Below are 27,224 nucleotides of genomic sequence, written 5' to 3' on the forward strand. Positions count from 1 at the left end.
GTCTCACTTCCTGCTTGCAGGTTTGTGTGCATTTACAACTCTTATGGAAACTGGTTCAATATATGAGTTAATTAACTCTGAAATTAAAATCTTTGTTAAGATATCCGGTGCCCCAATTTATGAATGTTTTTTGATATTTAACCATGTCATTATTCTTACAAGCCCATACTACAAGATGAACTGATAATATTTACTTCCAACCATTGTCTGAACATCACCCAAAGTAAGGACATCATTTGAAATGATAATTTGAAGTCCTCAATACAAATCTCTTTTTGCATGAACCCAAAATGCAATTTTTAAAGTTTTTAATAAGATATTAAGATTCCCCTCATGAACAGAATGTTGTTTTCCCTCAAAGAGTTTACACAGAGTTTTCAGCCATTTTTTATGAAAAATATCAGTAGATTTTAATGTAAATTTAGATTCAAATTTTAATTAATTTGTTTCCTTTGTATATAAATTTGCCAGGCGGTCACAGACTTTTTGAATGATTTCGAAAGAAGATGGTTTTCAGTTTCCTTAAAGGAAAATTTTGGCAAAGTTTAAACTATGTAGTTTTATAGGCATTTACTTACTTTTTTTACACAGTTTCAAATGTGATAGCTAGGTTTCCTTATTCCTTGTCCTGCCAAGTTCAAATTCATCAGGTCAAGTTGATTCGAACCCATGAAGCACAATATATCCCATATGGTGCATTTTAACAAATTCAATTTTCTTTTCTCACATTTACAGCTGTACCCAGGATAGCAAATTTTAGCTGTCAGGCCCGCAACATGAAGGAAGTCTGGTGCACATGGGATCCATTGCCCAGCAACTTACCAACAACATATGTTTTTACTTATAAACTCAGGTTTGTGTTTACTTGTTCTGTACCACTTCATATGGCAAACTACCAAAGTTAAAATATATGGTGCTCTATGTATTGTATACTGATGGGATTATGAATTAATATCTTTTATGTAGAGTAAATCATACCCTCATTGTATGGTAATGCATGTGCATTTTTGTCCGCATGTCTGTAAGTCTGCCTGTCCATTTCAAAAACTCACAAATTGCTTCATAATCTGCATGCATAATTATCTCAGTCTTTGATATGACAAGGGTGGTAGATTGGATTCCAGAAGATCCTGAGATGTACTTAAAGCTAAAAAAATTTCCTTTGAGTGTTTAACCTGGTACCAGCCATCAAGCGATGTGTAGAATTAAAGGTTATACATATTTAACACTTACTCCAGATCCTTGTTAATCCTTGTCACTTGCAGTCATAGAAAGAAATGGAAAGATTGCCCAGACTCAGTAACTAAAGGACCAAACTCATGTTACATCGAGCAGTCTCTTGGTACACTTCATAACATGAGAGTAGTTGCTACAAATGATCTTGACAGTAAAGTTTGGCAATTCAACATTGATCCAAACACTCAGTGTAAGTTTACAAGACAACAGTATCTATCTTGCATTATATTCATCATTTGTAATGATTTGGCAGTTATAAACCAGTATAAAGTGTATATAGGAAGTAATGGCATCAAGGCAGTTATATCATATTTGATTGTTTTCTTTCATTCTTTATTACACTACTTTGTTTATGCCAGTGCTCTTTAGTCATTTGCGTGTTGATAGGATGGAATAATAACATACAATGATGTTATAAGGTGGGGTATAGCCCATTCCTTGTCATGGTTTTGGACAACCCTGTAAGACCTGCTGTGACAAAGTTGGATCTTTCCAATGAAATTTTTTGGTAGAAAGATTGAACTCAGAAGATCAGGCCAGGGATCCTGTGCTTGCAACATGACTTGATTGAACTGTAATATTTTTATCACCATGGTAGCCAAACCTGATCCCCCTGAAGATGTGAAGGTGATAGCAGAAACAAGCAACATAGCCGCAGTGAGCTGGAAAATACCATCTGAATGGTATTCTTCCCATTTTACTCTTCTTTACAAGTTGCAGTATTACAGCGAATGGGAACCCAACATTTGGTCAGAGGTAAGGCAGCAACATCCTTTGATGTGCTAGCAATATGCCATTTACCGGTCCCCTTAAAAAATAGTCCTGCTGAATGAAAAACACACAGCTCCTTCTTTCTATGCAGTTTGTTCATGCAAGCCTAGATTTGGTTCAAGCCAAACTATATCACAATATGTAATAAAAATGTTATTACTTGTAACTGATTGATAAGTTTGCTGCCAGTCTGTCAAAATAGCTGGAGTTTGATCAGTGTAAATATATAGATAAAGACTGTGTATCGTAAAGTACATTTGTACAAGGTAATTTTTCTGGAGGAAAAAAATCATTTGGAATGCCAGAGCGTGATCACAGTCTTTAACAATTTTCTTGTCCCGCAGGAACTTGATGCAGATACTCAGCTTTCTTATACGCTAACGTCATTGGACGCATACACATGTTACACCATTCATGTCGCTACAAAATCACAGTCCAGCAGTGAAAATATTGGAGTGATTGGTCAACGCCCAGTATTGGATGCACAAAGGAAGCAGGTAAAAGAACTATTCTTTGAAACAATACGATAACATTTTACCAATTATGTAAAAAGCTGCATTCTTATAAATTAGTCAAGGGTAGAATTTCCTTACGAATGACAAAAAAGGAGACAGTCACTCATATATATTCAGGGACAGTTTCCATATTTTTTCCCAAATGTCTTTTCCTTGTAACAGTTGCCACATTGCTTTAAACGTTGATATACGTGTTTCTACATATGATCTCGTACAGCAGCATTCCATAGATGATGATGATATTTTCTGTGAATGCCACTTTTTGGAGTAAATTTACTCATTATTAATGGATAGTCACTTACTTCCAATTTTTATCAGGTGGTATATGCTCTGATTCACTTTCCCCAAGACATATTGCTTCCAATATTATTCTGTTTCAAATATCCAACTTTTACTGTGTTCTTTGAATTACTACACACATTAGAGAATAATTACTGGGTACATGTAATAGTCATTATTTTCTTTTGTCTGACAACTGTGCTGTTACAGCTCTGCTGTTATTACTGCTTAGCATAATTTCACATCAGACTGGTGCACACCTAACTTCGATTAATTCACTCATTTGCCTCAAAAGCCAAAGATTTGCAAGGCTTTGCAAAGTTTTACAAAGACTTGGTGTGTATGAAAGACAAATTATAAACGTCAGTCAGCATGAAAGCATTTGTTAACTCTATAGCCATGTACACTACCCACTTTTACTTCAAGTAAAAGGCTTAACCCGTTGAGCGCCAAAGTCAATTTTTGTCGCCCTTATAAAATATCCGTTGGTAAACTTTTGTCAGGTTTTTGCCAAAATTTTGAAAAAAAAACTGTGGCCAATAAAACATTGTATTCATTTGGTCCAAAATTATCAGAAAAATTACAGAAAAGTTCATAAAAATTGGTCAAATGTTGCACTAAAATTTTGGTGGGAAAAAATTCAGCACTCAAAGGGTTAAACTCCTGTGTTTCTAATCATAACATAAATGAAACACTTGACCATCAAGCCATTAAGGTAATTTGAAAATATGGAGATACTGTAGGAGTTAGCGTTGCATAGTGCATGCATGCTTTGTATTTCACTGTAACCGAGCAGATTAATTCATGTGTCACCCCAAGATTATGGATGTGAAATATCTAACAGTATCCCACATCTCTTTCTTTCAATCCAAGCACCGGAAAAAGGCCTGGAAGTAAACATTCTGGGCAGACTCTAAAAGGCGGGCTGAGAAATGTCACTATTCGATGGCAGGTGGTTAACTACTCATACTTCTTGTGAGCTGTGTAGGTACTAGTCCTATTATAAATGAAGGGTCCAACGTCATCAGGTCTCAGCTTGTGTGATCTTCTTGTTTACAAGAAGAAGCTGTTTATGTCCAAAAGTCATTTTGGATCAATCCCTGTTAGAAAATACAGCTCGTCAAGACATTGTTCTAGTTCTAGGACCCTGTGATGCGAAAGGATACAAGATTGGTCATGTGTTTAAAATCTTTTTTACCTGTGTCCTGTTTTCCGTATACTGAGCTCTCTGATGGCTGCGCTTCCTTTCTTTTGAAACTTATTGTGAATAACGTGTAGTTTTTGCATGCTTCCCACAAATTACACCAGCTGCCAACGGTGTCCCCTGAAGGTATTATGTGCCTTGAAAGTGAAATATTTCAACTTTTGCTCAAACTTTCAATGAAACTTTCAACCATCCTCTTACCAAATCAAGAATAAAGATGAGGGGTCACCGTGCAAAGGATTGTTATTAGAGAAACAGATTACTTAACATTTACCGATATTTGAAATTAAAAATGGCTACCATCCCTGTGATAAGTCAGTCTATTGTCAAAATGTAACATGCGATTTACGAAAATGTAAGGCAGTGAAAATTGCTCAAACTTTCTTCAAGCAAACTTTCAATCATTCTCTTTCAAAAAATCAAGGATAAAAATCAGGGGTCACTTTGCAAACTCTGGTACGAAAGAAACAAATTATCCAATATTTACCAATATTTGAAATGCGAAATGGCTGCCATCCCTGTGTGTTGTCTCCACTGGTGAAAATAGAATTCCCGATTTTTCACAAAACATAGCCAGTGAAAACTATTTACTCTGTAAGCTTCAAAATGAGCCCAAACCAGAAGTACTAGGCCAAAAGAAAATTGTAAAAGTTTGCCAGTCCAAGTATGTCCCACCAAGGTGCATTCTACCCTAATGAGGGAAACTTACATCTCATTATTCAGCGACTCACAAAGAGACAAGCAAGAGGCGAAATCACACAGTACAGGATGACAGTGAAAGATGAAGATGACCCTAGTAAAGCTGATATCATTGACATCCTTGATGGCAATGCTACTGAGTATACTCTACAAGGTCAGTACTCGCATATCATCCGCTTGTTAAGTAATTAGATTTTAAAAACACGATAATTTGTCAGAAATTTTGGACAACAAGGTACTAGTAATTCGCGGCAAGAGGATTTCGACAAACCAGGAGCAGGTTGGGATGGATTTCAAACGTAACCTCCAATCTCCCATTTGGCAATGTATAGTTCTTTCACTGAAGATCTTTACAAAAAATTACCGATGAAACACTTTCCCTTGCATGACAGATGTCAAATGTGTCATTGAATGGCTTGATCCTGTTTTAGCAACATCGATCAAAATGATTGAGATTTAAAAAATCTTAGTCAAACATTCAATATCCTTTCCATTACTAAATGACAGGCTTATTTTTCCATTATTCTTATGTGCAAATTAGTTAACACCAAATCATTTTGCTGTGTACAGTGTATTTTATTTTTGTTCTTTATTCAAGAATATAAGAGATCAATATGTAATAAATTAAACATTTAACACTGATGAATATCAGAACATATAAAGGTGAAGAATTCGGTTGAAAAATGCATGAGGACAAATAGAACAGAATTTGACCTGCAGTGCTCAGATTTTTTGGTTTTTCAATTAGGTAGTGCAGTGAGCGTGAAGTCTAAACCTCTGCCCACACCTTGCAGTTGTACATTAATTTTTATTTGCTGCATAGAAATAACAGTGTATGCCTCTGAGAGCATTGTGCTAGCAAGTTGTTCACTTGTTGTTTGCTGCCCATTGCCTATGCAGATACATGTAGAGTATAGAAATAACGGGCGACGCGCTGACCATTAACGTTTATTTGTGGGCAAGGGCGAGAGGAAAGCCAAAAATTAACGGGCGAGGCTTGCCGAGCCCGTTAATTTGGCTTTCCTCGAGCCCGCGCCCATAAATAAACGTTAATGGTCAGAGCGGAGTCTGTTATTTCTATTATATTATCAGCGAACCCAAGAAAACCGTCAAAATTTCCGAAAATTTCAGGAGCGAACGACAACTGGGCCCCAGAAACTGAGCAATACGCGAGCACTGTCACGCACGCTGTACAAAATTGGCAAATCCGGAGATGTTTTCAGAAAAAGTATCTCAACTTGACCTACAAGTGCTACATTTTATTTTGTGTTTGATTAGATTTATGTTTGAGCTGTAAGGTTATGATACTTTGAGTTGATAATATTATTATTCATATTCACGGGCATGTAAACAAACCATTACTGTGTATTTGTGGTCAGTCACGTGGTTCAGCTCCACCAACCAAAGTGCCGCGGGCAGAGCATGGTAATATAATACGGTATATACAACGCCTGACCTGCACAGTGTCTTTGAAGTTTGCTAACATTCCGGTAGATTTTGTAAAGTTCTTTCTACTGCTGCCCTTTCTTTTAATGCACACATTTTGCAGAACCGGCCAAGTTAGCTGCATTGTCCAGCAGAGCGTAGCTCCCCTGTGCAACTTTCCTACAGACAGTGCCATTCCTACCGCCTGCAGTGCGCTTATGCATGTGTACATATCAGCTGCAAGCCTGATTGATTTCTCATAAGGGTTAGCTACAATATTGTACAGTGTAATTTTGACTGCTGTTGAAAAGAACTCAAAACCACATTATATACTTGTCAGTTATCATGAAGACACAATTGTGACATCCAGTTGTAATATTTATCACCGTGCATTACAGGTCTTGAAGTGCATAAATCCTATATCGTGTCAGTAATAGCTCTGAATACAGCCGGACCATCTCCACCATCATTCATCAGAATTGTTGACAAAACCCAGGGTAAGTTTCACAAAATGAATTTAGTCTCACTTCCTGCTTGCAGGTTTGTGTGCATTTACAACTCTTATGGAAACTGGTTCAATATATGAGTTAATTAACTCTGAAATTAAAATCTTTGTTAAGATATCCGGTGCCCCAATTTATGAATGTTTTTTGATATTTAACCATGTCATTATTCTTACAAGCCCATACTACAAGATGAACTGATAATATTTACTTCCAACCATTGTCTGTGTGTTAATCCCAGTGAAGTAGTATATGTACGTATAAATCAAGTTATATGCGGACCTGACTATCTGCAGATCAAACTGTGCTGCATTGTATTGAACCCTTTTTTTCGTAACATGATATGCTTCATTGTATGTGTTGTACAGCGAAATAATATATCAGGAAGTCAGATGGATGCCCTGTAAAGTTTATAAATCATCTTTCACTTCACTTTTGGCGGATGACCTAAAATTTGATATCATAAACAGGAAAGGAGACAAAAGTATAGTAAATTGTACCAGTGTTAACCCTGCCCATTTGCAAAATTCTCAAATGGAACTACTAAGCTTTGCAACGGATTTATCCCCTGACTAGGGATGAAACGTTTTTAATGTATGTTTGCATATCACCTTGTAATCGATATGTAAATACTTGTACTGCATACTTGAATAAATCCAACCAGTTGATTGTATGCCTTGCAATCTGTCTTCAGCTGTGAGTTTCAGAAGCCTGAATTTTAATTTCTAAAGAAATCAGAAAGGCAATTGTAAGCTAAAGGTATAGACACACGTTTAATTCATTTTTACAGAGATTTTGGTTTTATTTCAAAATTGGAGTCCGTACCATATGATCTTTACATGTTGAAAAATGTCGAGACAATATTGTATTAAGAAATGCTTAAAATACTAAGAAAAATATATTTTTTTGCAAACTACGCGTACTGTTATATTCGGTTGTCTTAACTGTGTACGGATTAGTTATAGGCGAGCGGCGAATTCACAAAAGGGGCCTTATTTTAGGAGTTTAATGTACCCACCTTACATACGGCCACATCATATGTCATTTGAAAGCTTATCATCTCTACTTTAAGAAAATTGACGATGTGGAGCTGCCAAGTAGGGCCATAACCTCCTAATGTGCATAATTAACAAGGGTACCCAATTTGCATAAATGCGATATAATATTTGAAATTTATCGTTAACTTCTCTAACGATACGTTTAAACTATCGAGTGATATATCAAATAAAAGGTCTTTCCATGCAGAATACAAAATGGATATTCAAAGAGATATTGAAATTGATCATACTGAAATATTTTCATGTTTATATGGAAAACAATATTTTCCCCTTTTGAATAACAATATTTTAAAAATTTTAACACATTCAGCCACAACACACAGCCACATCATACATCATTTGAAAGCTTATTATCTGTACTTCAAAAAAATTGACAATTTGGAGCAACCAAATCGGGCCATAACCCTCCAATTTGCATAATAAACACGCATACCCAATTTGTTTAAATGCGATATAGTATTATAAATTTATAGTTAACTTTTCTAAACATACGTTTAAACTATCGAGTGATATATCAAATGAAAGGTAGTTGCATGTAGAATACAAAATGAATATTCAAAGAGATATTGAAATTGATTTCACTGAAATATTTTCATATTTATATGGAAAAAATATTTTCCCCTTTAGAATAACAATATTTTAAATTTTTAACACGTACAGTCCTATCATACAGCCACATCATACGTCATTTGAAAGCTTATTATATCTACTTGAAGAAAATTGACCATGTGTTGCTATCAAGGAAGGCCGTACCCCTTTATATCCATAAATTACACTGGTAAGCAATTTGCAGAAATGAGATATGAAATTAGAAAATTCATTGTTAACTATTCTAAACACACTTTTACACTATCGAGTGATATATGGTCTGTGATAATGTTATTTGCATGTAAAACACAAAATTGATATCAAAAGTGATAATTAAATTAATTTAAGGAAATATTTTCATCTTTCTGTTGAAATAAATATTTCGTCTTTTGAATAATGGAATTTAAAAAAAGTAACTAAAAAGTGTCAATGCAACAAAAAGATCCACACGAACGACACTATTGTAGTTGTTGAAATGTAGCTCTGTAGCTGAAACAATGTGTCAGATCTAGAGTAAGCTGCAGTCAAAGTAATGGCATGATTCATGATCCAAATCATTCATGTCATTTCCAGTAAATCTAGTAATTGTAGGAATTCATCATCCCATTCTTCACCAGCATTGTCATGAGTAAGAGGGTTGCCACAGTTATCGCTGCCTTTGCAGGAACAAAGGTCTGTGCAGGGAAGATTAATTCGACAGCAGACACAATTGGTGACATATAATAAGAGAAAGCAGCTCCGCAAATCGTTCATATCTTAGTTGTTTGAATTTTGTGTATGATATTGTGTATATTGTAAGTGTATATTATATTATGTTTGGCCGTTTTATGTATAGTGTTGATTTGCCATGGCGAGACGTAACCCTAATCCACGTGTCCTGCCCTATGGGGTAGCAAGACTAATGTGACACTGCGATCCTTTGATGCTACCTTTCGAGAATAGAGTTGTCTTCATTGGTCCTTCATTTTTTGTTTGTGAAACATGTCCACTGATTGAATGATTTTAGGTGTTACCAATCGAGTTGTTCCACTGAAGTTTAGTTTGTTCAAGTAAGGAAGCTAGAATGTCTACTGTTCGTTCAGGCTGTATTTGTGTACGCTCATTTGAATCGGAGATCATCGTAACGCTTATATTTCCGTTTCTTATGTATGTGATTAGGCTACGATCATAAATAACGGTGAGAGGCAGAGGAATTCGGGCTGGATTCGAAAATTTTGGGAGATTGTAGAGGGGTATTTGGAGATTTTGATCTGCATATAGGGAACCTGAAAATGTTTTGGTTCCCTTTTACTTTTTACGATTCCAAGGTTTTGAAATTAATTTAATGAAAATTTAATAACATTTAAATGTCATCCGATTGTCCAAAGTTAGTAATAATTAAACAAGATTTAGAATCGTTTGGTCTCTATTGCCTTGTTGTTGCATGATTGTTCTAATGTATCGTAATGTTTCGCGTTTAACAAGGCCCTTGAATGTTGCCGTTTGGTTTCATGAACCGCAATGTATCTGTTGGTTTTGTGTGTTTTGCAGTCGAGAATGTTCTCTTTGTTCCACCGATGACCTTTATAGATAATGATGTCTAACGATATGATTTCTTGAGAAGAGCTTTCGAAAATTTGAAAGTATGATGCATTTGTTCATGTTTGATATGAATTCATTAAGCTCGTGTTGAGTTCCAATGAGAATCATACATCGTTTCTGAATCTCAGTCAGAGCGATATTTGTTCAGTGTGTTGCTGAATTATTCTCATTTCGTCTTGTGAAATGTAATGTCGGGAATTTCAGGTAAAACTGGAGATCTCGTACCGCACCCAAGTACATGACGGTAAAATTCACTGTTGACTTGAATGTGTTGTTTTTCAAGATCATTTTCAGCATAGCTATCATGTATTTTGTTGTTGGTTGTTTGATTATGCAATCATTTTATGATCTTTCCTGATTTAATGCTCTGTCGACTGATTCCATTGCTTCATTGTGCTGTGTATAAGTGTACATTGAAACAATGTCTAGTGTTACCAATGTCGCATTGGCCGAAACATTTTCTTGTCTGAATTTCCCGTGTAAAATCTGTCGTATCTTTGATGTATATTGTTTATTTCTTCACGATTTATTTGAGAAAATAGTCAATGAATTTTGGTCTGTGCAAGGTTGGACTGCATCATCCACTTATAATTGGACGGCCCACGAACTTTCCTCGTGGGCGTCATTTTGTTCACTTGTATTTTTAGCAAGAGGTACCAACTTGTAAGTGGTGCTAGTATTTTACTGTTAACTGGAATAATCTCCATGGCTAATTAACACTTTATATAAAACAGTCAAACATAATATACACTGACAATATACACAATATAAGATATGAACGGTGTGTTGAGTTGCTTTTCCTTCATTATATAACAATAAATACGATAAATGAAATATGGTGCCTTCCGTCTACATATTCCACATAACTGAACTGAAAATACAGATGTAACACAGATGTAGTAACCAATGATGTCTCCATCAAAACAAGATTTCTAGAGAAATTGAAACAAAAATGACATCAATAATACAAAAGGGCCATTCAACACACAGCTATTTATAACAAGATTGGAACTAATTTGGGATAATCGGACGGTGAAGTAATGTCGGTTTAATTTGCAAATTTAAGCTCATCTGCTTTTATTTTTACTTGTATTTAAGAGTAACTTATTATATTTCAACACTCAACTATAGAGCACAAAACACGTTTTAGAAAATTTGCAAAATATGAAGACCCAATTATCCCGAATTAGTTCCAATTGGTTTTATGTATTCTTGTTGTTCAGCTATATGGGAATTAGACAGGAAAAGGTTCCAGTTTGCGTATCCTTAATAAACAAAAAATCAATTGCAAAACAAATTCAGATATTTATCCCCATAACGTTAGCATTATTCGTATTAAGTACATAATATTTTGAATATTAAAAACTAGTCAAGATGTTTACGATTTAATTGAAAATATTCAATAAGAATATTTTGAATACACGTTTGGAGTTCATGATTCTATTCTACATGCAAATATCTATCATTTGATATATCACTTGATAGTTGAAAAGTAAGTTTAGAGTACTTAACAATGGATTTTTGTAATTCTATATTGTATTCACGCAAATTAGGTACCCGTGTGCATTATGCAAATTTAATCATTACAGCCCTATTTGTCAGCTGCATATCGTCATTTTTCATGAGGCAGAGATAATAGGCTTTCAAATAACGTTTGATGTGGTTGTGTGATGCGGTTCTATGTGTTAAAATTATTAAAATATCGTTACTCGAAAGGGGAAAGTATATTGTTCTACATTAGTACGAAAAAATTTTAGTAAAATCATTTTAATATCTCTTTGGATATCCATTTTGTATTCTCCATGCAAATACCTTTCATTTGATATATCAGTCGATAGTTTAAAGTATGTTTATAGTAGTTAATAAATTTCTAATTTTATATCGCATTTATGCAAATAGGGTACCCATGTAAATTATGCAAATTAAGGGCCACGTCCGTACTTGACAGCTCCACATTGTCAATTTTCTTGAAGTAGAGATAGTAAGCTTTCAAATAACGTATGATGATGCTGTACGCTTTGGCTATTTGTATTAATTTTTTTAAAATATTGTTATTGAAAAGAGGAAAATATTTTTTCAATATAAATATGACAATATTTCGGTAAAATGAATTTAAATATCTTTTGGTATATCTTTTCAGTATTCTACATGCAAATACCTTTCATTTGATATATCATTCGATAGTTTAAAAGTATGTTTCGAGTAGTGAATAATAATTATCTAATATTAATCGCATTTATGCAAATTGGGTACCGTGGGACTTATGCAAATTAGGAGCTACTTGACAGCTAAATGTTGTCTATTTTCTTCAAGTTGAGACAGTAGGCTTTCAAATGATGTATAATGTGGCTGTATAATGTGGCTGTATGTGTTCAAATATTTGAAATATTATTATTCAAAAAGGTAAAAAAAATTTTTCAGTATTAATATGAAAATATTTCAGTAAAACCATTTTAAATATCTTTTTGGATATCAATTTTGTATTCTACATGCAAATACCTTTCATTTGATATATCACTCGATAGTTTAAAAGTATGTTTAGAGTAGTTAACAATGAATTCCCTAATTTTATATCACATTTATGCAAATTGGGTACCCATGTGAATTATGCAAATTAGGGGGTTATGGCCCTACTTGGCAGCTCCACATCGTCAATTTTCTTGAAGTAGAGATAATAAGCTTTCAAATGATGTATGATGTGGCTGTATGTAAGGTGGGTACATTAAGTGTGAAAAATAGGTGAGCCTGCCGCTCGCCTATTAGGATAGCGACGCAGGGTCAACAGATTATGTTAATTTTTCTGATCTTGTCCGGCGCGCATGCGCACACTTTCCACTGTCCTGTGTGCATGACGTTCAATAACAATGGCTGCCGTACTAGTGACAAGCGGAAGGCAGAGACGCGTAAAACGTAAGCGTGGTCGAAAGAAGAGAGTAAGTAAGATCATGGACCAGGCTACCAGAACAAAACTCAGATTGTCTGACTTAGGGTCGTACTATAGCAACGTGGCAGAAGATGAGATATCGGACACGAGTCTTTCTTCCGACGAGGAAGCTGGTTGACCCGGGGGGGTAACTCCCATAGATGGCTATACGGGGAGGGTCCGCGCGAAAGGGGTCGTTTTTTTTGCACTGTTTGGTATCAGAAAGGGTATACTTTTCACGAGGTGTTGGTATCAGAAAGGGTCCGGTTTTAAACACAAACTGACATTTGTTAAAAAATCATGCTGTCAACACTGGAAACCCATGTATCTACATCCTAGATCTACCATCAATATTTCCGATCTGTCGGTTTGACTGTTGGTACCCCTGGTACGCAAGGCGAGTGAGTCGTATCTGTATACGTATGGTATTGTATGGTATCAGTAGGGATTTTACATGAAATTGATAGATAGCTAGCTACAATGATGATAAATTATATATCAAAAGAAAGTTCTCTTCAAGACCAATTGATTGAATCTTGTTTAAAGAAAATTGGTTCAGTACGTGCAGAGATATGTCCTGTTGAATTTGAAAAAATCAGCTTCCTATTTAGAAATTATGCCATGGTAGACACCTGTAGTTTTCATTACAACCAGGTGACCCCATATTAAACATTGTTTGAGGAAACTAGAATTGCAATGTCTAGTGCTTTTTGCAATAACTCAAGCATTTCTTATCGAAAATTGATGAAATTTTTAGTGGATATTGCTGATGAAATGTTCAATGGTTTTTAATTTTTATAAATGAAAAATATTATTTAGAATGCTGTTTACAAGGTAAACAAATAAACAATGCCTGTAAACAATCAAATGATACCTGTGACATTTTAGAACTTGATTTAAATTTAACAAAATATTTTTTTATATTTTTTTTTAATTTGAACTTCGGAATTTTTTTTAAATTTTTTTGTGTGATTACAACTTTTATTAAATGATTATGAAATATGTCTGATTAATGTAGATTTTAAGTTTAACAATTACAGAGAACTTTTCCAAAAAGTCAAAAAAACTTCGTTCTCAACCCTTTTTCTATGCCGTAAAACAGCAACACGCATTTATAGAATGAACAACTGCATTAAACTGGATGCAAAATTACGCTGCCCCGGAATTAAAATAGACCCTGGAAGTCAGCGGTCCGAAATACAAACCAGTATAAAAACAAACTTTTCCAAAGTCCGGAACACCATCAATGAGGAAAGAACAAATTAATAATCTACGGCCTTTTTCTTCTGAGAGAACCAAAATAGTCCCCTTCTCGGGAACTAAAGATCGAAACTAAAATTTCAGTATAGTATCGGCAAAGTGCGGTGCACGTGAGCAGTTCAGTATGGTGTCGGCAAAGTGCGGTGCACGTGCGTATGCCTACACCGACACTGCAGTGCTGGCTTGACAATTTCTCAGTGTCTATCGAAAAATATCACCCGGAAATCAAACTACTTCGAACAAGATAACGTTTGAAAGGGTAAAGTATATAAATATATCTCTAGATCCTTGCGTTTAATAAAAAATCAGACAAATCTAGCTGCAAAATCGTGAACGTCGGAACTCAGCTTAGACGTCCTAACACGGAACATGCGGCGAAGCGCTGATTACTTATATGTGATTCCTGGGAGTGCCCGGATGTAAAGTTTGGGTGAAACCATACTCGCTAAAAAGGGCCTTACGCATCATTTTTCCCATCGTCAGACTTGTAATTATTGCAGAATGACAATTAATTAATTTTTGGGCCGAACGTTTAAGGAAATCAAGATTTTCTTTCAAAAAACACAAACAAAACACAAAGTTTGATCATTGATTGAGTTTTTCTCGGCCGATTTTAACGTTCGCCCCCTCAAAATGAAGCCCATGATCTCGTCTTTCGTACCACCCCTAAAAATAGTGATGCGATCAGAATAAGTCATGCGGAGAACCTATCAAAGAGGTATATGTTCGATCTCTTTCAACGCGCGCTCATAATGGACGCCAAAATCGCCGGTACGCGTGAGTTTGTAGTTGTGCTGCTTTGCCATTTATCGTAGTACAAAAGTGAAAATTTCCCAAAATGAAGTTAAAATAATAATCTTCAACACTACAGTTTCATTTTCTCTGATTATTTGGTCTATTTAAGAATTAACACGAAAGTTCGGACTAGACCTGCATCGAACGCGTACGTTCAACACGAATGTCATGTGACCTAAAATCCCTAGTATCAGATAGCTGTGGAAACGCAGCTATCTGTTGGCGGGGTAGCGTGAGTTGCTATGCGGGTCAAAGGTCAACCCCGCCACTCACATAGCAACTCACGCTACCCCGCCAAGTTTCCATAACTAGGTATCAGAAAGGGTAGGTTTTTTTGCTCAAAACTGGTATCACAACTGTTTGGGTTTCCATGTTCGTGCGGAGCCCCCCCGTACTATTAGCCATGGAGTTACCCCCCGGGCTGGTTGATTATCAGATTCTCTCCACTGAAGTGAGTTCTCAAGCGTGAAAGTCAGCGACAGAGTCTGTCTACCACAGAACGCTCATTCCGATGCGAAGGTCGGCGATAAGTGAACAAATTTGTGAATGAAACTGGTGGACGTGTCAAGCGATGCGTATGCATAAATTTTCATCTTCCAGGGCCCGGAAACTGAACAGGCGCACGGGCCGAATGACGAACTTGAACAGTCACTGCATTCCGTGACGCCGCGATGTCGAAATCAGTGTGTGCACTGAGACTCTCGCAAACGCAAAATATCGCAATTCGCCTCCGACGGGCGTAAAATATACTTCTAAACCAAGAGAAACGGATTGATAGAGCTTGAACACCGTTTACAGTTACGGTAACAAGCTTAGACTCTAATTTGAGAAAAAAACAGATTAGCCGTAGCAGTGTTTGTTATGTAAATAAACCGCCCTCATTACTCGTACATCTCAACAGTTTGTGTGGGTTTTTCCCGATTTTCTCGCTATTTATGATCGTCGGAAGGGTATTTGATGTAAAATACAAAACATCTAGTCTCCTGCTTGATGCAAGTTCGTGAACATGAATATAAATCGCCCGGAAAGTCATATCAACGATTGATCTTTGTACGTATAGGGGTGTTTACACAAATCTTTGATTATCTCTCTTCAGATTTTGGCCTGACAAGTGTAACTTCAAAAGAAATTAGGTCGGAGTAGGGTGCACAGATCGGTCTGATTTTTTACCAGGTCACAGAAGCAATACATATCTGTAAAACTGTGTCTCAGATTTTCGGTAAAATTTTTGGAACAAGAGAAACTCTTGCTGAAGTGAACGAAACCCGGTAATTTATTCAAAAACCCAGAGTTGTTACTTTCACACCTTATTGTGCTGAAACTAAAGGGAATAGAAAAAATCTGGGACACTGTTTTTTCCCCAGAGTACTCAATTGCTGATTTCTGTTCAAAGATCTCAAGTCGGCATAGTCCTTGCCGACCTAATTTTTTTGGTAAAAAAACTCAAAAACGCATATTTTTGAGAGAAATGGACACAGACACAGAGATTTCGGAAAATATACATATTTTTCATAATGTTGATATATAGGGCTAACAGAAAATATATAATGTGTGGGGTCCAAAAGTGAAATTTATTGAGAAAAAGTGAGTTTAAAATAAGTATCCTCTAACGTGTGTCTATACCTTAAGTGGGAACGGCATATTGACTAGCGCCCTCTATAGTCCACACCTGTAATCATCAAACTGGAAACATGCTTCTGCATGAATGGAATCAAACTGTCAGAATCATGATATTTTGGGCTGAAGAATTTTACATTGAAGCAGTCATTTACAATCCAGCTGTGTACCAACGGTCAATATAAACCAGAATTTCTAGATGATCTTCTCCCAGTGGAGGATGCGCACAACTCCAAGCTTCAAAATGAGCCCCCACAAGTGGCAGGCCAGAATAATATTATAAAACTTTTAGTGCCCGAATATCTGTCCCTGTGGTGTAATTTCTACCCAAACAACTCAATAAACAAATCAAATCATTTTAAGAATATGTCAGTGAATCTTCACTGCTGTTAAAAGTTAATAAAACATAGAAATTTACGTGATATGTTTTAGGAGCAGTGCATCAGTAGTGTCTGTTTCTGTGAGACCATATAGAGATACAGATATCATTGAATATCCCCTCTCGACAGCACCTGGACCACCAAGTATCACAGAAGCTAAAAACTTGACTGAGAGCAGCATCTACATAGCATGGACAGCCCCCAGTGATCCCAACGGCATCATATCAAATTATGTGCTGTCTTACATCGGAAATTCAGGAAACCCTCAATGGTAAGATCAATTTATAATTTTCAATTGATGGTAAAAAAAAATGTAGTGCCTTCACATGCTCAGTATGTGGTTGTATGCTCTTAAAAGAAGTGAATTGCGAGTACATTCATAGACGACAGGAATGCATGTGATTTGTTGACTTCATACCTTATCAACCAGGGACGTCAAATCTGTTGATTCCATCAGGCCATTCTCCGAGATACTGGTTTATATTTAATAAAATTTTAAATTGAACTTTCAGCAAGTAAGGAGTTAGCAATGAAATTTCAGGCATTCTGTTTTTGTGCCCCTTTATAACTGTATAACATTTCGATTGAATAGAATATCATATATCTGCAAAGGCAGGGCTAGGGCTTGACATCAAAAGAGTGTCCCTAAAGATAGTTGAAACTCAATCATGATGTAGAAAGAGAGGTTTTTTGAATCACAGCGATATTCTTTGTGGACAGTCACAAAACGGAACTGCATTTTTATATGAATGAAAATCTAAATGCATGGGTTATTGCCATATTTCTCTATATCTTCAAGAAAAATATTACGGTTGTAGATACAGCACCTATATTTTGCCAATTTTACCTTTCAACAGAAATTTTGAATTTAGGAGAAATTTCTAGGAAGTGTTGCATTTTAAGTTTGCAACATATCAGCAGCGTGTACTGTAGTTGAACGTGTAGCAGTTGACTTTTTACCTATAGTAATGTGCTTTGCCATTCCTTCCAGAAGGAACATCAAAACAAATTACTTTACAGGAAGTGCTGTTGTTCATTCTAGGAAAACAATCACCATAGAGGGCAGTGTCCACAACTATACGGTCGGAGATCTCCTGGCGTATGTGCAGTATGAGTTTAAAATTCAAGCTAAGAATGAGCTTGGCTATAGTGACAATTCTAAGGCTGTTCGCCTGTACACAAAAGAAGGAGGTGAGGAATTTTTCTTTAAAGTTAGTGGTTTGTCCAAGTTCAAGAACTTTCAAAAGTTATTTTTTAATAGCTATTTTAAACTTAGTCTTGTATTAAAACCTCATTTTCTTGGTAATGTAATTCTAATCCCATTGTTTTTCACCCAACAGTTCCATCTGCCGCACCAAGGAATCTGACTTTACAATCCATTCCAAGTAACCCTACGAGTCTTCAAGCAATATGGAAAGCTCCCTGTGTTGAAGATAGGAATGGTATAATTCTCAAGTACAAACTGTCAGTCTGCCCCAGTTTGTCAAATGGTACATGTTCAGGTGAGTCATAAATCTTTACTTTACATTCAGAGCCATTGTTTATTTTTACAGTAAATAATGATTTTGATACAAAACTTGCACCTTTCTTCTAATATCCAATTCAGATTATGTTTCATATAGCACTAGGGAAATGAAAATCAGTTTATTCTGAAGTTTTGGATTAGAAATTTCTTTTGCTAGACAGGTAAAGTCGCCATTTTATCATGTAGCCTGGTGGATAATTGTAGACCTTTGAGACAAAAGCATATAAAGCTATACCTGGCATCTAGCATAGACCAGGATTATTCAACTCGCATCACTGCTGACCGTTGATTTAACATAAAATGACATAAAAAAGGAAAGTTAGCGTTCAGAATTTTGCAGAGAAAACATTACTGTAGCAAAGATTAAAAATGATAAAACAAGATGTGATGTACAGAAGCTTCGAACTTTAACAATCCTCATTCGTCGTCAAACATTTCTACCTTTAAAAATTTGAACAGGTCAAGACATCACCACGGTAACATACAAGGTCAGCGATCCCCAGTCTTTAAAGTCCAGTAGAGAATGGTTGTCCTTTGAAATCAGTGGCCTGCAACCAAACTCAGAGTACGCTGTCTCTGCATCGGCACTGACTGCTGCTGGAGAGGGACCGGCCACTGGTTATGTTTCACAGAGAACAAGTATTGGAGGTAAGTACTCACAATGTTTTCAAGAATTTATAAATTAGAATGAATATGTGGCAATGACAAAATGTTGTATTATACCGATCACATGATGTGTTAAACTGCCACCAGATTTTTCATAATTGCCACCTGACTTTATATCCGGTGGCAAACTTTTGCCACAAGAAATAAAAAAGTATTTCTATCCCTGAAGTTATATTCCCTTCTGTCATCAACAAATTTTCATGGATTCTATGCATCTTAAAGGTCAGATCTGATTTTGACTCTCTAAAGTACCTACAGTCTTGTGATCATAAGTACAATGAGATCAAATTTTAACTAGATAGTAAAAATAGTAATTTGCTTTATTAGCAAAAAGGTTTAAAGTTCAAAAAATATTCTGTGATAAAAGTTTATTGCCAGGTATGTGTCTCTACTTTAGTCATTGTCATTTAGTGAATCTTTCTGGTTGCACTCAAGAAAAATAGTCATGTTCCACACCAAAATTCCATAGGTCAAAATCAAATTCCATGGGTCAAATCAAATTTACATAGAACTACAAAACACACAAGAGTAACAAATATTTCACACAAAACCTGAATAACAAAGTCAGCCTTCTTGAAGAAAGATGTGTAGTGCCTTGCCCTTGACAAAATAACAACCAGGAGAACTATACCAAATGTCTTCTTAACACTAGATTTACAGGGTGTGACTTCAAATCATACATGGAAACAGTATTACCTTTCTGAGATCAATCTCTTGTGTTCTTCCTGACGCTTTCAAAGATGTTAACAGTTTTAAGGGAGAAAATGTCGTATTTTTTTCATTTTAGCTCCAAGAGACGTTCCAGATGATGTGAAACTTGTACCATCATCGATAACAGACACTGAAATGACCATCAGGACACATGTGCCAAGTTACAATGTCACATCAACTGGGTATGAAGTGATAGCTGTTCCACAGAACAACACTCTGCATTGCAGGCCTTGGAAAACTCACACTACCGACTCAACAATCACGATTAAAAACCTCTGGTTATGAAACCTATAAGGTTGTCGTCAGAGCGTGTAGTGATGCTCTCATTGCCGATCCATGTGGTGATAAATCAGAACCAGTGTATGGCAGAACTGATATTGGATGTAAGTCCATCTACTGTCATTGGAATTACAGTGGTTTGCATTGACACATTGGCATTAGATGAACTAGACATATTGTCTAAATTGAGGTGTTGCCAACACTGCCAGGTGCAATTATCAGCTAAGAGGTAATATGAGTTGCTCATAAAGGAAGCCTGCAAAATTTGAAACACTTGTATGTCTAGTACGAGGTCAGACGTAGTCAAGACAACACCACCACAAATGTCCACACGCTGTCCAAGTCATATCACTTGCTTTCAGGTGTAGTTGTTTTGACTACATTTGACCTCCAGCAAGACAATGTTTCAACTTTGGCAGAATTGATTTCTCTGTGATCGACTGGAATTACTGCTCAGCTGATACATGTAATTACACCTGACAGTGTTGGCAATACCTCAATTTAGACAATATATCTAGTTCGCATACAGTAATGCCAATGCATCTAGGCAGACAACTGTATGATTGTTGTGCCTGTACTTGTACATGTGAAACCATGACTTTTGCACTTTGCATTTTCAAACAACTGTATGGGACATAGTACGTTAAAAGTACACAACCAAAAGCTTGGAATCCTAATTGTTGCTTGTGAACAGATGCCATTATGCATTTACAGTTTTAGTCACCAATGAAGCAAGAGTTCAGAGTGTGGACTTCATGATTAGGCGTATGACCACGTAATCTAAACATTTTCACTCTGTTGTTCACATTACATGAATATGTACACCATTTGTTATGTAGATGTAGGTCTGTTTTACGCAGAGATGTGAAACCATGATCCAATGCCAGTGAAATTAGTTATATTGTGTTAGGACATTGAACATTGTCAGTAAAAACTTTTATGTAGGACCATTTGCCTGATTTCCATGTAAGTTGATTTGAAGTGAATCCTGAAAATGGTTCAGTAGTTTTCATTTGGGGTATATGCGCCTCAAAAATGAAAGACTGTAAAATGAAACTTTAAACCATTCTCTTACCAAATCAAGAACAAAATTAGGGGTCTCCATGCAAAGTTTGGTACTAGAGAAACAAATTAGCTGTTAAAATTTACCGATTATTTGAAATTCAAATTGGCCCCATCCCTTGGGAAAAATAAAATTTTCTGTTTTCAAAAGACAAAGACGTGATGTTTTTAATCCGAGAGCTTTAAAATGAGCCCCCATGTGGTAGATCACAAAAGAATTTAGGAACATTTGAGAGCCGAAACATCTGTCCACATGGCATATACTACCTAATAGTGGCAAAATCAATGACAGTGAACCATGAAACATTATACTCATGTTCACACATATACAGAAAAGATGCCCTGACAAAGCTTTGCTATGAATTGGAAGGTTGGCGATATAGGACAGATTACCTATACAACTTTTACGCAACTCTATGTGCATTTAAGGCCCTTTTTGCAGTATTTTCATCATTTTACTTTCACACTAAATTCATTAAAATAGATCTATTGAAGGATGTGCTAAGAAGTGTTTTCAACCACAGACTTGAACTGCATGTGCAAGTTTTGATAAGATTAGTATCCAGTACCCCTCTGAGACATGTCAACATCACAGTGAATATGTAAAATATGCTGGATATTGTCACTGTAGTAGCTTCATAGAAGCTCAAAAAACAACATGATGACATCAATTTGAGCACATGGCACTGAAAAATGTTGCATCTCAGATGTTGTATTCTATGTTCTTTCTGTAATGTGGCCAGTTTTTGACCAAAGCAGAATATTTAAAATGAATGATAACTTGTCATTTTCTTTCTGTCTCAAATGGTTGCCTATTGTTGTGATCGGTAGAATTCAAAGAGTATGTGAGAAAATGGCAAGAGGCTGTAATGACAAAATATAACAAAGAGATGCACTTTATGAACTTTAAATATGATCAAATGGACACATATAATATGAGTATAATTTATTTTTCATCTTTTGACCATTTTACATCATCATTTTGTTTCTTTCTCTTCCCCTCCTTCAGTACCAAGCAAACCAGTAAATGTGAGAATGAAAGAAAGTGACAGTGCATCCATGTTGAAGCTGGAATGGAAGCTGCCAGATAGGTTTGTGTCTTATTATGCATGTTCAAGAACTTCAAGTATTGCAGCATCCTGTTTTCATAATTATTTTGAAATTTGATTGACAGGGTTTCTCTCTCTGTCAGGTATCTTTGGTATCGTCTTAGTCATTGTATTTCTAAGAACCTCATCTTTTTATGTGAAAAAAAATCTCTTCCAACTCTGCCTCTGTAAAGTGCTACGATATTACGTTTACATATTCCTTTGGAATGGAAAACTATGTAACAGTTGATGTTATTCGTAACATGAAGCCTGAAAAGTCTATTTGAGGACCAAAGGTTTCCAGACTGATAGCTAGTGCATTACAAATATAAAGTTTTACCAATTAAGAGCACAGTGTCACCACTTGTATTTTGCCACATTGCCACCTGCAATATGTGATTGCGCCATATGTATGGTATTGTCACTTGTGTTTAAGGTAGTACGCACCAAGAAAATGAAAATCTTAAACTTTTGCCCAAACTTTCCCCAGGAAACTTTCAACCATTCTTTTTAAAAACTATGAATAAAAATCATAGGTCACCATGCAAAGGTACTAGAGAAAGCAAATTACCTAGTAACATTTTCGGATATTTGAAATTCAAAATGACTGCTATCCCTGTGTTACGTCTATGGGCAAAAGTAACAATTTGATTTGTGAAAAACTGAGACACCTTTTAAAATGAGCCCCTACAAGTAGTAGATCAGAAATTATTGTAAAAATTAGAAAGTCAGAATATCTGTCCCCAAGGTGCATACTACCTCAAACCACAGAGTTTCTTGTTGCTATACTTTTTATGTTGTACAGTTGATGCGTATCACATGAATTGGTTGTACATGTATCTGTAAATGTTCAGCATGGATATATGAAAACTTCCTTTACTCTTTAAGTAAAAAATAATCATCTGTCATTGATATGAACAATATTTCTGTACTACCCTGAGAACTGTGTTTTTACTTTGTATTATGAGTTGATTTCCGACTTTAAGTAAATTCTTCTTTATTTTTGACAGGAGAGACTTCGTCTTGTATTGCTACAGATTTCAAAAAGAACTTTAGAAAGATTAATTTTGAACTCTTATGCTGGTATTTATATTTCTAGACCAAATGGACCAGTTGAAAGTCTCCAGTATGCAATATTTTGCTCTGTGGGAGATCAAAATATGACAGAGATGATGATAGTTCGTGACAAGCTGGAAGCAGAGGTCGATATTGATTGTGGCTCATCTCTCACAGAAGATAATGTGGCAGCCAAGTGTCAGGTGGCAGCATTCAACAAGAACGTGAGAGACAGAAGTCAATATGGGATTGCTGACAGGGAGCAGCTGGTGTGCTATCATGCACAAGGTAACTTCCCCATAAAAAGACAATGATTTTGAATATCAGAATGAGCAGGCTTGGATAATCAAGAGTTGTTTTTATGAAGTCTTGAAGTAGCAAGTTTGTTGTACAGTTTAGTTGTGCCCTGCAAATAACTGGATTCACAAGTATGATGGGCACCTAAGGACAGACTTGTTTCTCTATGGAAAGTAGAGTTTATACAATTTCTAGATCAAACAGTTATAAGAAAATTGTGATGACTTTTCTGACTGTACTCGTTTTTCACGGAACATTTGGTTTTGTTTTACAGTGTGGATATATGTCGTTGCAACAATTACTGCAATAATCTTTTTCGTTTAGAAATGCATGCACCATACGCTTTATGTTAAGAATAGGTGCACCAACTTTGCCGCATACTGAATGAAGACAATTTCATACAACACTTGTAAAGGTCAAGAGCATCTATCAAACCTATGCTTGGGGTTGAGAAATTCTTATCCACTTGTTTCCGATGTATACTCTATGATGCATGTCTGATACATGTCTATAATTGATTCTACATGTAACTCACATGTGAAAGTGCATCTATGTGCATACATGTACATGTACAATGTAATTCAGAAGACATGTTAAATGTTGTAACTTTGAAAGTCATTTCTACATTTAACAGACAATTTATTAATGTATTTTATAATATATGCTAACATACTCAAAAGAATATTTCCATTGTACTTATAGAAGTATTGCTACTTGAAATTAATATCTACCAACTTCGTATTTGACTAGAAAATTTGTTTACTTTGACAAAATGATAACATATGATGATGTTAGACTATAAAATTTGTTTTGCAAATGATGAATTTGAGGTAAGAAAAATCAGATATATACCGTATTTACAGGGTGCGATATCCACAATTATGTCATATCGGTATATTGATGGTGCAAATATTGATTGGTCAAAATGTGAAAAGAACTGTTGTATATTCGCGATGTACCACAGTTGGCACGCGTGTGAACTCTCGGCAAGCGCAAAAATCCTTTTTAACAATTCATCCCAGAATTTTAATATTCTGTCAGGATATAATAGTAATAAAGTACACCTAGTGATGGTGTACCACTCAATTTTGACCAGTCCACTTTATGTATGCACTAGCATTCGCTCATGCATATATGTCATGAACTGGTCAAAATCTTACGTTGCATGGTATACCGTCTGTTGGTAAATTGCATAAAGTATTTCACAAACATGTAATTCTATTCAGATTTCAAGTAACATAATAACAAATGAAGTTGCACAGATCCTTCTCGACAATGTGATTATTTCAGCATTATGAAATCTTTTACATAATATAAAATTGCTCTCACAGTTTCTTGTATACGATGGTAACTTTTAATCACCTTTTTTGACTCAAAATGCTGAACTCTGACATTTGAAATATCAACACTTCTTGAATATAGCAGACATAAACTAATTTTATGATGTTGTCAAACATCAGTATTGAATGATGTTAATGTTAATCAGCTGAAAAGAAACTAAATTTTACCGACATTTCTGGTAGTGAAGCCATGAAATAATACATGTCCACGGCATTATTTGCCCAGAACATTTTCTTTTCAAAATATAAACACAATGGATTTACATCTTTTTGTATAGCCAAAAGACCAAACCCATGAGAAAAAAGTTCTTGCCTGGCCTTCAATTTATTTCCATGCATAGTGCACATTGCTTGACAGTGTAGCTGCAATTTCAAATTCTTTCTACTTGAAATTCTCTATATGCATGTGTACATTTATATATAAAACAATACAATGGAATTTTCATATGGTGAAATTCTAGTTTTGCAAAGCGAGATTCAAGATTAAATCTCATCATGACCTGGCCCTGTACATTTTTCTAGCTTGTTGAGGTACTGACAAGCAGGGACTGTGTCATCTTTCTGAGTGAATATTTCCAAGAAATGTCAATGGTGGCATTTTTAAATTTTCTATGTGTATATTTCTACTGTGTGACAGTAAGATACATATTCCTGTTATTAAATATACCTGCCAAAAGTAACGATGTAGTTTGTACCACAGTTATCAGTCAAAATATTTCTAAGGAATATGTTTCCTGTTCTAATTTACAGTCTATTTATTAAGAGAATACTAAATCTAAGCTGTTCAAACCTCAGTACATAGCTAGGCATTTTAGCAATCTTGTAAAGGCACTGACTGATGGTATTAGCAGAGGTGTACATCTATATTTGTCTTTCTGTGATAGTGTTGTGTTTGTTCGGTACAGGCACGTGCTGGAAGGGTGTGCCGTGTTTAACAAAAAATCACTCAGGTGGTTTTTGATCCTCTAAAATTATTTGGGGTGAATTGCAGTCAATGCTATTAAAGATCGGGATACTGATCATTCTAGACACATGGCATACAATTCATTGGTTTATCATGGCTGTTTTTATGTTTTTATTTGTAATGAAAGTACAGATGACGTGCACGCCAGGTCATTGGTAAAGACAGTTGCCTACCAATATACTGTCTCTGTAAGGCACAAACCATTAGATCTGGAAGGGTGGTCAGAATCCAGATTTGCTAATTATGTTTGCTTTGCATGTAATTGTCATGTAAGCCTTGTTCTTATCGTGTGTATGAGGAAAGATAATGTACACAAATATGTGCAAGTTCTTTTGTTTGTATGTTTTGTAAAATGTCCATGTCAATTGTTTCAGTCAGAAGGTAAAATATCAATTTATATAAAAAATATTCATTTTTTATACTAACAGCAAAGGTTGTTGAATTAAATGGCACTTTTCTTCAAAAGATTTTTTTAAAGGACAATGTACCGAGAAAAGGAAATTATCCAAGATGAATTTCAGATCAGCTGTGTTTGCTAAGCTGAAAGACTAAGCTTACAGACTTGGCTGAAAATTTATGAGCTTTGTCCAATAACAGTGTATTCATCCATCAAAGTATACAACTCAGAAGCCACCAAGTCTAAAGTTTTGTGTTCAAGAGAATATTTTATTTCAAAGTAGTTATATCCCCAAATCAGTCTGGATGAGTATATTAAAGAGATGAATCAAACTGCCGCATGAATTTGTATTTTATAACTGATTAATCCAATGTACTTTTTGTGTCAATTTAACAATATAATCAATAGACATATAAATAAAGAATGCATGTTTTAAGTATTTGTGTCCACATTGTAGAGTGTGTTCTGTGTGTGTCTTGTATGGGTATATAGGTGAAAGATGTGCATAATTACGCTTTTTCATTGTATGACAGGCACAACTTGCTTGCCAGGGCATTTCTGTTTGGAGTAGATGTACACATCAATTCCTATCCATAGATAACTCAGCTTCCAAACCGAATCAAATACCTCAGAGTTCATATTGTCCTTTCTTGAGTGAGTCCCATTCCACACTTGAGAACATGTATCATGATAGATTTGCCAATAATTCACTATAAATACAACAAATATCAATTAGGTCATTACAAGGGACTTGCATACGCAACCCAAATATTTATTCACTGACAAATTAATCAGTTCAGAGGACTTGATCAAAATTATTAGCTCACGTGTGTCACACACGTGGGCTTATTGTTTAGTGATGTCTGTTTGTATGTGACATGTCTGTCTGCGTGTCTGTATACATGATCTCTCAAGAACAACTGGACAGATTTCAACTAAATTTTGTACATTGCTTCAGATATCAAATGCCAAGAACTGACTAGATTATGGTGGGCGTGGGTATGC

The 27,224-nt window shown here is 35.6% G+C and overlaps 1 protein-coding gene across 1 annotated transcript; it reads left to right on the plus strand.

Annotated features, from left to right (window-relative positions):
- Nucleotides 1-2,351: 2,351 nt before the first annotated feature.
- Nucleotides 2,352-26,658, plus strand: LOC139139116 (neogenin-like). The gene is made up of 11 exons (XM_070707900.1): nucleotides 2,352-2,504; nucleotides 3,675-3,753; nucleotides 4,729-4,858; nucleotides 6,528-6,626; nucleotides 16,964-17,105; nucleotides 17,877-18,025; nucleotides 18,175-18,336; nucleotides 18,819-19,007; nucleotides 19,813-20,119; nucleotides 22,087-22,168; nucleotides 23,265-26,658. The coding sequence occupies exons 1-9, from the start codon at nucleotides 2,488-2,490 to the stop codon at nucleotides 20,019-20,021; spliced, it is 1,176 nt and encodes a 391-aa protein (XP_070564001.1). The 5' UTR covers nucleotides 2,352-2,487; the 3' UTR covers nucleotides 20,022-20,119; nucleotides 22,087-22,168; nucleotides 23,265-26,658.
- The last annotated feature ends 566 nt before the right edge of the window (nucleotides 26,659-27,224 follow it).

The sequence above is a fragment of the Ptychodera flava genome, chromosome 8 (genome assembly GCF_041260155.1).
Source record: "Ptychodera flava strain L36383 chromosome 8, AS_Pfla_20210202, whole genome shotgun sequence".
Classification (NCBI taxonomy): Eukaryota; Metazoa; Hemichordata; class Enteropneusta; family Ptychoderidae; genus Ptychodera; species Ptychodera flava.